This window comes from Pleurodeles waltl, chromosome 4_2, assembly GCF_031143425.1.
Source record: "Pleurodeles waltl isolate 20211129_DDA chromosome 4_2, aPleWal1.hap1.20221129, whole genome shotgun sequence".
NCBI classification, from domain to species: Eukaryota; Metazoa; Chordata; class Amphibia; order Caudata; family Salamandridae; genus Pleurodeles; species Pleurodeles waltl.
The window spans coordinates 1045219780-1045231929 of record NC_090443.1 but is presented as its reverse complement, the minus strand read 5'-3'; the positions used below and the strand labels follow the sequence as shown (position 1 = coordinate 1045231929).

General features: G+C 53.9%; 1 protein-coding gene across 4 annotated transcripts in view; it reads left to right on the top strand.

Moving 5' to 3' along the window:
* The first annotated feature begins 1410 nt into the window (after window positions 1–1410).
* The window catches only part of STX3 (syntaxin 3), a 260345-nt gene continuing 249605 nt past the window's right edge, over window positions 1411–12150 (top strand). The window contains exon 1 of one of the 4 annotated variants that reach the window (XM_069233029.1): window positions 1411–1606. In XM_069233029.1, the coding sequence (XP_069089130.1) occupies window positions 1577–1606 (30 nt within the window). In that variant the 5' untranslated portion in view covers window positions 1411–1576. The remainder of the gene's footprint in view (window positions 1607–12150) is intronic. The other 3 variants (XM_069233027.1, XM_069233026.1, XM_069233028.1) reach the window with 3 other exon arrangements.

Genomic DNA, 12150 nt, shown 5'->3' with positions numbered 1-12150 from the left:
CAGAAACCAGCCTGTCCCTCTGCTAGGTGAGTAGAGAGTGGCCCCTTACCTCAGCCCAGGTAATCAGGGAGGAGTGGGCTCCCCCTGTCCCGCCCCAGGTAGGAGCCCTGTGCAGAAACCAGCCTGTCCCTCTGCTAGGTGAGTAGAGAGTGGCCCCTTACCTCAGCCCAGGTAATCAGGGAGGAGTGGGCTCCCTCTGTCCCGCCCCAGGTAGGAGTTCTATGCAGTAACCAGCCTGTCCCTCTGCTAGGTGAGTAGAGTGGCCCCTTACCTCAGCCCAGGTAATCAAGGAGGAGTGGGCTCCCTCTGTCCCGCCCCAGGTAGGAGTTCTATGCAGTAACCAGCCTGTCCCTCTGCTAGGTGAGTAGAGAGTGGCCCCTTACCTCAGCCCAGGTAATCAGGGAGGAGTGGGCACCCTCTGTCCAACCCCAGGTAGGAGCCCTGTGCAGTAACCAGCCTGTCCCTCTGCTAGGTGAGTAGAGAGTGGCCACTTACCTCCGCCCAGGTAATCAGGGAGGAGTGGGCTCCCTCTGTCCCGCCCCAGGTAGGAGCCCTGTGCAGTAACCAGCCTGTCCCTCTGCTAGGTGAGTAGAGAGTGGCTCCTTACCTCATCCCTGGTAATCAGGAAGGAGTGGGCTCCCTCTGTCCCGCCCCAGGTAGGAGTTCTATGCAGTAACCAGCCTGTCCCTCTGCTAGGTGAGTAGAGAGTGGCCCCTTACCTCAGCCCAGGTAATCAGGGAGGAGTGGGCACCCTCTGTCCCACCCCAGGTAGGAGCCCTGTGCAGTAACCAGCCTGTCCCTCTGCTAGGTGAGTAGAGAGTGGCCCCTTACCTCAGCCCAGGTAATCAGGGAGGAGTGGGCTCCCTCTGTCCCGCCCCAGGTAGGAGTTCTATGCAGTAACCAGCCTGTCCCACTGCTAGGTGAGTAGAGAGTGGCCCCTTACCTCAGCCCAGGTAATCAGGGAGGAGTGGGCACCCTCTGTCCCGCCCCAGGTAGGAGCCCTGTGCAGTAACCAGCCTGTCCCTCTGCTAGGTGAGTAGAGAGTGGCTCCTTACCTCAGCCCAGGTAATCAGGGAGGAGTGGGCACCCTCTGTCCCGCCCCAGGTAGGAGCCCTGTGCAGTAACCAGCCTGTCCCTCTGCTAGGTGAGCGGGTACCCACTTCCGCCCCAGGAGGCGTGCCCGCCCAGGTGAGTAGGATGGCACCCTCTCTACCCCGCCCAGGTGAGCAGGAAGGAGCCCTTCATACTCCGCCCCCTATCCCCGCCCAGGTGAGTAGGATGGAACCCTCTCTACTCCGCCCTGGGCGATCCCCTGCCCCCGCCCAGGTGAGCGGGAAGGCGCCCTTTACACCCCGCCCAGGTGGGCAGAGGCTCCTCCGCCCACCCCCGCCCTCCCCGCCCGGATTAGGTCCGCCCGGCGCCTGCTCAGAAGGATCAGAGGCGGCTCAGAGGGGAAGCTGGAGCTGGACAGGGAGGGAGCCCCGTGACTCCGGCCTGGGACGGGAAGGAGCCGCCCCGCACCCCCGGGCACCCCTGCCGCCGTCGGACCCCCGCGGGGAGGGCAGGAGGGGGCGCCATGAAGGACCGGCTGGAGCAGCTCAAGGCGGTGAGTGGGAGCTGGGGGTGACCGCCGGCCCCTGGCACCAGGCTGGAGGGGTGGGAGGGCAGAGGGGCACCAAGAAGTGTCTGCTCGTGTGTGTGTGAGGGGGAGAAGTCACAGGGAAGAAGGAATACCTGTGAGAGGGGCGTGTGAGGGGGTAGATCGGGGATTCAACCTGTGAGAGGGAGAGAGCCGGGAGGGTGAGGGCACAGGGGCTTCAAAAACTGCCACCTTATGGGTGTGAGGGGGGAAGAGTGTGAGGGGAAAACTCACTGGGAAGAAGGGACACCCCTGAGAGGGAGAGAAGTGACAGGGAAGACGGGACACCTGTGAGGGGAGAAGTGACAGGGAAGAAGGGACACCTGTGAGAGGAAGTGTGAGGGGAGAAGTGACAGGGAAGAAGGGACACCTGTGAGAGGAAGTGTGAGGGGAGAAGTGACAGGGAAGAAAGGACACCTGTGAGAGGAAGTGTGAGGGGAGAAGTGACAGGGAAGAAAGGACACCTGTGAGAGGAAGTGTGAGGGGAGAAGTGACAAGGAAGAAGGGACACCTCTGAGAGGAGAAGTGACAGGGAAGAAGGGACACCTGTGAGGGGAGAAGTGACAGGGAAGAAGGGACACCTGTGAGGGGAGAAGTGACAGGGAAGAAGGGACACCTGTGAGGGGAGAAGTGACAGGGAAGAAGGGACACCTGTGAGAGGAAGTGTGAGGGGAGAAGTGACAGGGAAGAAGGGGAATGTGAGGGGGAGAAGTGACAGGGAAGAAGGGACACCTGTGAGAGGAGAGTGTGAGGGGAGAAGTGACAGGGAAGAAGGGACACCTGTGAGAGGGGATTGTGAGGGTATGAGAGTCAATCTCTGTGAGGGGTGTGAGAGTCAGCCTGTGGGAGGGGGGTGTGAGGGGTTGGGAGAGTCAGCCTGGGAGAGGGGAGCTGTCGGGAAGGGGGGAGTGCCTGGAGAAGTGGAGATAGTTATGGGAGAGAAGGAAGGGTTTAGTATGAGAGTGACAAACTATGACCAGTGAGGGTATTGAAGGGAAAGGTCAAGGGTCAAAGGTGAAGAGTGAGTGACAGGGAGGTTAGAGGCTGAAGACCGGGGTGAACCCTGGGAACTGATGCAGGATGGGAGTCGAACCCGGGGCCGGAGACCCCAAAGAGGAGGGGTCGGTGAGATGGGGGGGAAGAGGGCACTGAAGGGAGAAATGGGGGGGGGGCAGCACCGTATCACACAATATGTGAAGTTGTGTTCTGCAGTTTAAACCTGCTGTTCTCATTTAAAGCTGCGTGTGCTTTAGCGCATTGAAGCAGTTCTGTATAGCAACTGAGAAGCACTTTTCAAATATGGACAAATGACATTCTGACTTGTAGTTTTACATACAAGAAAAACTGCAGCTGGCCAGGTGTGTGTGTGTGTACACACCTTCAGGAGTACCCGAGCACTGATTTCATGGCTACTCGTGATAAGCCTGCTGCGGTGAGTGTGTACATCCGAAAGTGTGTGCCTGTGCACAGGTGTGTGGCAGTGGGCACGGATATCAGGTGCCCGGACCCGAAGAACACCAACTCTCTAAGGCTTGCGGATCTCTATAGCGCCAAACCCCCACAAAGGGCATCCGAGCGCTGTAAAGGGTCAAAGACACTAAACATTAGGCATTAGTCGGTGCTTTCTTCCGTCTAGCTGGGTTTGTGCTTCATAAACACACGTGCATGCCCACACAGTCTGAGCACTGACGTTTGTGCACAGACACGTGTCAACAGTAAACCACTGTTATTGTGTCTTTGTGTGCACATGTGTGTCTGCAGGCGAGCTGTCATTGTGTGCAGCAGTCAATGTGCCTGAGGGCGGTGGGTAACAACCCCTGGGGAGGGAAGGGGGAGAGGGTCTGTGGTACACATGCACCTCTGCAATAATGAGAGCTCGTGTTCTAAATGTGCACAGAGGTGTGTGTGTGTGTCAATACTCACGTTTTCAGCAGTGACAGCTCGCATTGTGTGTGAGTGCACAATTGTAAGCAGGAGGGCTCCGACGGTCTGCAGCAGTGATGCTGTGTGTGTGTGTGTGAGTGTGTGTGTACACACATGCTTGCAGCAATCAGAACAAGTATTGTGTGTGTAAACACACCGTTGTCAGCAGTAGTCCCGGCCCTGGCGGTGTGTGTTTGTATGGTCACAAAGTTGTCAGCAGCAGTCCAGGCCCTGGTGGTGTGGGTGTGTGTGTGTATGAGCACACAGCTGTCCGCAGCAGTCCATGCCCTGGCAGTGTGTGGTCACACAGTAGTTAGCAGCAGCCCAGGCCCTGTCTGTGTCTGTGTGTGTGTTGTCACACAGTTGTCAACAGCAGTACATGCCCTGGCGGTGTGTGTCTGTGTGTGTGTACACATAGTAGTTAGAAGCAGTCCATGCCCCAGCAGTGTGTGTGTGTGGTCACACAGCAGTCAGCAGCAGTCCAGGCCCTGGCAGTGTGTGTGGGGTCACACAGCAGTCAGCAGCAGTCCATACCCTTGGCAGTGTGTGTGTGTGAACACGCAGCAGTCCATACCCTGGCAGTGTGTGTGTGGACACACAGCAGTCAGCAGCAATCCATGCCCTGGCAGTGTGTGTGTGTGTGTGTGGGGTCACACAGCAGTCAGCAGCAGTCCATACCCTGGCAGTGTGTGTGTGTGTGAACACACAGCAGTCAGCAGCAGTCCAGGCCCTGGCAGTGTGTGTGTGGTCACACAGCAGTCAGCAGCAGTCCATACCCTGGCAGTGTGTGTGTGTGTGTGAACACGCAGCAGTCAGCAGCAGTCCATGCCCTGGCAGTGTGTGTGTGTGTGTGGGGTCACACAGCAGTCAGCAGCAGACCATACCCTGGCAGTGTGTGTGTGTGTGTGAACACGCAGCAGTCAGCAGCAGTCCATACCCTGGCAGTGTGTGTGTGTGAACACGCAGCAGTCAGCAGCAGTCCATACCCTGGCAGTGTGTGTGTGTTGTCACACAGTTGTCAGCAGCAGTCCAGGCCCTGGCAGTGTGTGTGTGTGTGTGTTGTCACACAGCAGTCAGCAGCAGTCCATGCCCTGGCAGTGTGTGTGTGTGTGTTGTCACACAGTTGTCAGCAGCAGTGGTGTGTGTGCACACACTCCCCTCGCGCCACCTGTTGCCTTCAGCAGTTACAGGCGGTCCCTGCCTGTCTCTGGAGGGGGGATTATAGGGGGGGGGGGGGCGCTGCTCTGAGCCGATCAAACCCCGGCCCATCTGCACATCTCCGTCTGCCAGCGCGGGAGCCGGGAGAAGGTTATGAGGAGGGGGGGGGGGGGGGGGGTTGCAACCGCTGGGAGGGAGGGGGCTGGGGTAACAACCCCTGGGAGGGAGGGGGGGGAGAGGGTCTGGGGTAGCAACCACTGGGAGGGAGGGGGCTGGGGTAACAACCCCTGGGAGGGAGGGGGGGGGAGAGGGTCTGGGGTAGCAACCACTGGGAGGGAGGGGGCTGGGGTAACAACCACTGGGAGGGAGGGGGGGGAGAGGGTCTGGGGTAGCAACCACTGGGAGGGAGGGGGCTGGGTAACCTCCCCTGGGAGGGAGGGGGGGAGAGGGTCTGGGGTAGCAACCACTGGGAGGGAGGGGGCTGGGTAACCTCCCCTGGGAGGGAGGGGGGGAGAGGGTCTGGGGTAGCAACCACTGGGAGGGAGGGGGCTGGGTAACCTCCCCTGGGAGGGAGGGGGGGAGAGGGTCTGTGGTACAACCACTGGGAGGGGGGGGGCTGGGGTAACAACCACTGGGAGGGGGGTGAGTCAGCCTGAGTGGCTGCAGGTTCGAGGGACAGATGGACGACTCCACTTGTACCGAGGGTGGGGGTGACAAGTGGGTGGTGACTGCAGCGGGTCGGAGGGATGTATATAGGGGACGAGGGATAGGGCAGTTTTGGGGAGCATGAATGTGGCAGTAACTCGAGGTGGGGGTACATTGGGGCTCGGAGGGATCACGAGGGAGATTTAACTGAAAAGGATTGATTGTTAATGAGTGAGGGGGCGGGGGGGCGGGTATCTGTCATATGTGGGGACAGTGAGATGTGATGGAGTGAGAGGAAGAGGGGTTGCAGGAGGGACAGTGAGAAGCAGGGGTTGCAGGAGGGACAGTGGGAGACACGGGGGTGCAGGAGGGACAGTGGGAGACACGGGAGGTGCAGGAGGGACAGTGGGAGACACGGGGGTGCAGGAGGGACAGTGGGAGACACGGGAGGTGCAGGAGGGACAGTGGGAGACACGGGAGGTGCAGGAGGGACAGTGGGAGACACGGGAGGTGCAGGAGGGACAGTGGGAGACACGGGAGGTGCAGGAGGGACAGTGAGAGACACGGGAGGTGCAGGAGGGACAGTGAGAGACACGGGAGGTGCAGGAGGGACAGTGGGAGACACGGGGGGTGCAGGAGGGACAGTGGGAGACACGGGAGGTGCAGGAGGGACAGTGGGAGACACGGGAGGTGCAGGAGGGACAGTGGGAGACACGGGGGGTGCAGGAGGGACAGTGGGAGACACGGGGGGTGCAGGAGGGACAGTGGGAGACACGGGGGTGCAGGAGGGACAGTGGGAGACACGGGAGGTGCAGGAGGGACAGTGAGAAGCAGGGGTTGCAGGAGGGACAGTGGGAGACACGGGAGGTGCAGGAGGGACATTGGGAGACACGGGAGGTGCAGGAGGGACATTGGGAGACACGGGGGTGCAGGAGGGACAGTGGGAGACACGGGGGTGCAGGAGGGACAGTGGGAGACACGGGGGGTGCAGGAGGGACAGTGGGAGACACGGGGGGTGCAGGATGGACAGTGGGAGACACGGGGGGTGCAGGATGGACAGTGGGAGACACGGGGGGTGCAGGAGGGACATTGGGAGACACGGGAGGTGCAGGAGGGACATTGGGAGACACGGGAGGTGCAGGAGGGACATTGGGAGACACGGGAGGTGCAGGAGGGACATTGGGAGACACGGGAGGTGCAGGAGGGACATTGGGAGACACGGGAGGTGCAGGAGGGACATTGGGAGACACGGGAGGTGCAGGAGGGACATTGGGAGACACGGGAGGTGCAGGAGGGACAGTGAGAGACACGGGAGGTGCAGGAGGGACAGTGAGAGACACGGGAGGTGCAGGAGGGACAGTGGGAGACACGCAGGAGCGGTGGCAACAGTGAAGAAGGGAAAGTCTCAGCCGGGGGCAAGGCAGAGAGCAGAGAAGGCATGAGGGGTCACGAGAGGATTGCTTGTAGGGGTGCAGATTTAGGGGCAGACCTGGGCCTCTGGGATACCAGCCCTAGGCAACCCATGCAATCTCACGTCCACTTCCCTGTGAACCTCCAGCCTAAAGATGCAACATTTCCTCTTCATCCGGCCGACTACAGGAAGGACACGTCTTGTGACTCTACCCCCCACCACCCAATCCCCCCTCCCAGCCTCCTGTATTGTCATTTCGGTTCCATGTCTTCGGGACAACACATTCCACTCCGTTCTTTCCTTTTCACAAACCACTGTCGCTTGGAACGTTAGTGAAATAGAGGACAAAGGGACCACAACTCCCAGAATGCACTGTGCTCTTAAATGAAAGCCCAGGACTGGAGCGCAGTGGTGCCTTGCAGTTACCTGGTAGCCTCGCTCGCTGAGGTGCTGCTGCCCGGGTTCGGCTCGGAGGGTTGTTCTGCCCCTTGCCCCAGTCTAGCCCAGGTTTGGACACTTGCTTTGCCCCACACACCCCTTCCACGCCCCATGCATTGCCCTGGCTCCCCTTCTGACCCCCTCATGGGCTCCCGGGCTCTGAGAGGACTTCTGCTCTCTGCGTAAAGTGACAGCTCCTCTTCTCATAGGTTTTGGGGGGGCACTGGGTGTGGAGAGCCGGGATTGTCCCCGGAGGCCTCTTCCGGTCCATGCTTTCCCATTGCCTCCATGTTCTGCTCAGGCCTCGTATGACTGTAGGTCTGTGGCAGCCTAGACTGGACCCAAGAGCTATGCTTCTCGCCTGAGGCGTTGTCTCTTGTACATGAAGCATAAAGCGCTAGGCGTGGACGTCATCACAACTATGGTTACAGATGAGTTTTCTGGTCACAAGCTCTGATTTCCCCATCCAAGAATTAAGGACAAAGTGTTAACCTTTGACGTCAGAGGTGATTCTTGGGGGGGTGGTTGGAGCTGCCTAACAGGCATCAACATTTTATTTTTGGCACTTTTACAAAACTCTGACTCTGGTTTCTGCATGCAGGAATAGGGAGGCGGGGGACTAACCTTGAAATCCGTGGTCTCCCACCTAATCGGGAGGGTTGGGCCCTCGGCATGGGCCCTGCGGATCTACCAAGTGGCAAAAAAATAAAGGAAGGGGTAAAAAAAAAGAAATTTCTGCCATTCACGATCTCACAGTAAATGTTGCTGTTCGCTGTAACAAACAACGATTTATACCAGTCTTGGTATAAGAGTAGATCTTTACTCAGAGAGTGTGCTTTTTGTTCTTTGGTGTAAATCTTTTCAGCAGTTTTTTTTGTTATTTTTGGCCAGGCTTATAGATATTGTTGATAGAATTTCCGAATATCAGGTTTTCCGACTTCCTTCAGTCACATTTGAATTTCAGTCATTACCTGAAATGAGAGTTTATGAGACTATAACATTTTCGAAAAAAGTAAATTACTTTTATTGAAGTTTATATAACACATCTTTAAAAGGGCCAACACGTGTTTCACAAATACCATGTCTCTGACGCTGAACGTTGCCTGGCACTGCGCCATTAAACCACTAAGGGATTGAAGAAAATCACTTTTTTTTTTTTTTAATGTTTTTATTTTTTTATTTTTATTTTTTTAACCCAGTTTGAAACCATTTAATTCGATTGGATTTACACGATACTGCAGAATTTTGGCCATGATGAAGCAACATGACAGTCGTGAAACACACTTTGGTCTTTTCATGTGTTATATGAACTTCAATAAAATAAATTAATTTCTTCAAAAACTGGACAGTCTTATGAACCCACATTTATGTTAATGGCTTTAACGAAGCACCTGGATGGGCGGACCTAGTAAAGGAGGGCATCTTTGCGGGTTCTGGAGAGCGATGACTTGCCCCATTGTGAAATATTTGAATAATACTTGAGAGGTGGACCAGCTGATGATGGACTTGAACTATTTTTTAATCCTGTCTTGGAATTTGAACATTTTGTGCTATGGAAAAAGAGTTTCAGACATGATACATGCTTCTAAGTCTCCAGATGGCAGTAGATATAAACATTGGGGGGGTATAATAGTGCCACAAATGCATTTAGCCTAGGTTACTTTTTAAAATTTTCTGAAACGCCGCTGCCATTTATATTCAGAAAAGTGGGCTTCACTTATAAGCGCTTCATATTGCCAGATCAATACACGAAATAGGCATTGCTGTAAGCCAGATGTAAGTAGGTGGAGGATTGAGGGTGCCTGAAGAAAGGCATAGAACAGTCGTTGGTTGAACATATAAAGGCCGGCCCAGTGTTTAGGTCTAGCCTGCGAGAGCATGCACGTTTGTGTGCGACACTCGTGTTTAATAATGTGATTGGAACCCGCCCATAGCTTACCATTCGCTGGCATCGTTATCGCGCTTCTTTGCTGCCTTCTCATTGAGCAGTGCTTGCCATGCGTCACTTCCTTTTCTTGCTGCGGTGCACGGGCCAAGTACAGATTCATTATCTTTGATTAATTTCCCTCCGCTGGCCGTCTGCTGCTTGCACTGGAATCCAGGTTCTATTTCTGAGCTATGACGGGTCAATGCTGAATGCTGGCGGCGTCCTATCTCGTTTTTAGATCGCCGCGCTTTGACCTGTTGTAAGTCTTGTGGGCTTTTAACCACGCCCACCGCACGCCCATCACTTTCACTCGTTCGTGGGCTTGCATTTCAAAAATCCTTTGTTATAATTGGTCAATGTTTTACGTTTGTCCCTGCTTGGGGAAGTTTTGTAACCGCCTCGGACACCGACCCTTTTAATTGCATGTTTGCCGATACGTTTGACTGTGAGCTAACCTCTTTTCCCGTTTGTGTGTCTCCTTCATTCTCATGGCGGCCGTGGCACTTTGAATCGGCTCCCTTATGTCAACTGTTTTACTTTTCATTTTCAATTTATGTGGCAAGAAACGTCCAGTTTGGAATTTACAACACCAATAGCTTTAACTCGAGCAAACGTGAGACCCATTGTATTGCAAATGCTTGTTTTTTTTATCACCTTATGTAACATATCTCCACCCCTCCCTGTTTCATATTACCCTGCCCACACGGTCCCTTTTTTAGGGTCGAGCCTGCGTTGCATGCGCTCGCGCATGCGTATCGCAGCGAGACGCTTTAGTTATTAGAAAAGGGCTCGGAGCCCTGTCGATGTCACGTCAGTGTGTTTGATTGGTTCGTGGGCTTGCCTAGTAAAATCTGCTTGCTTTCATTAGTGGAAGGCATGCATATGTCATGCCTTTTCCGGTGGTTAGCCCTCCTCGAGCGCAGCGACCAAGTACAGAAAAAATGCGAGGCTCGCTGTTTTCTGTCGGATCGTGGACTACTTTTTTTCTATTTTCCTAGCGCGATTTTGCTTGGCAGAAGTCGAGCGCTTTACACAGTTAATTTCACGTTTTCGGGTTACGTACATAAAAGCACTTTTGCCGATAGATAAAAAGTCGGGTTAGGAGTTTACAACGCGATCAGCTCTAACATGAGCAAACGCGAGACCTGTTGCATTGCAAATGCTTGTTTATTTTAGTTATCCCCACCTCTCCCTGTTTCTTCTCATCTCGTCCCTGGGTCTTCTCCCCCCTCCCACGATCTAAAAAGCGATATGATACGACCAGCCCTGGTTGCTTTAAAGTGCTTTTTAAAGTACTCCTGTTAACCATTCCCACCTTCCTCCCCGTTACCCACCCCCACCCGATTGCCAAAGCTAATATCTCACCCATGGGTGAGACCTTTGGGTTTTGTCAATGCTTTCTTAGACGGATAGTTTGCAAATACCACAAAATCTTCAAGCATAGATTTAATTATTTTTAAATGATGCCTTCCAGAATTGGAGGTCAGAAAGTCTTAATCTGGCAGACATCCGGTGTGTATTTGAAGTCCACTAATTCCCATGGCATACAGGTTAACCCCCTCATTTATAGGGTGTCGCCCACTTTTTAATGATCTTCCCCCTCCAAAAAAGTTAATTGTCTGTCGCCTTTTTTGGAAAACTACACCCTCTTCCTATGAAGGGTTTTGCTTATTTATTTTACAGTGTCACCCTCTAAAATATTGGCCTCACTCGCAAGCCAGCAGGGCGACAAGTATGTGACCTGCTCCTCTGCCTTCTGGGTTTTTGTGTAACATCTTACACTTTTTAGCCACAGAAGTATTTGCGCTTTCATTTATTAAGCACAAATTTTGCCATCCTCTCCAGAAAGATTAATACAATATCTGCTGTATTTAACAGTCCCAACAGCAGTGTCCGGCACGTGTCCTTCCATGCACTAGGGCCCATGCCGCACTGGCTACTTCACAGATCTGCTGGTGGTCCTTACCTCCCTGGGGCCTAAATGATTACAAGAAATGCAGAGTAAGATTAAAGATGTTTGTGTCGCATGTAATCATTGAACCGGGACTGTACCATCCATCCGCCTTCCTGACCCATTAACTCTTTCACCCAGGCATCCCTTCTGTGGATGATTAAACTCTCGCTCGACCCTCTGTTATTTCTCTAACTTTACACCGAAAGTTTCTGGTTGGAGACAGATTATTTCATTGAAATATGCGAGGCTAGACAGCCTTTGGCTCCGGCCTTTGCTACATAAAACTAAGCAAACATAGATGAAAGACTATTAATAAAACGTGCTTGTTGACTAAATAGTCTGCCTAACTTAATTGGACTCATTCCATATGGAGGAGACTTAGTGTAAATTTCACAGGGGGTGGGGGCTGCTTTAATAGGTTTAGTTCCTTCTGCTGTCCTCTCCTCTCCCACTCCCCCGTTTTAGCACCTTTCACCCTTCATTCAAAGCCCCAAAACTCTTTATCACCCACTTTGCCCCCAGATTACCACCTTCTCTGCCCCCAGAGATCTCCTGCCCTGAGAGCTCCCGGAAGACCCTTCTCAAAAGACTATTATTAGGTTTCCAAGTGAAAGTCCATCGGTGGAGCAGGACCTGCTCACGTGTATTCTTACGCCACAGCGATGACTCTTCCCGATGGAGCGATGTTTCAGGTTCTTATTTTCTTGCTCTTTGCTCTGTTATTCCATGTTTCAGGCTTTCCCTTCCTCTTGTACTCCTGCTTGCCTTACGTGTGGTTTGGATACTAGAGATGTTGGGGTGAGTCAAGTCTCAAGTTCCTTTGTGGTTTTGGTGCTCGCCTCCCCTCCTCGCTTGTGTGATCTCATTACTTGGCCTTTGGTCTGGTCTGGAGTATCTTCTGTGCTTTGTTTTACACGACTGATATTTCTTAATTGAATGGAATGTGTTAAAACTGTGTCAGTGGGTTTTCCACCCATTAGTATGTGGTGAGTACCAGCTCATTCGACATATGTTACCTGTGCCAGATCTCCATCGCCTGTGGTATTATCTCAATA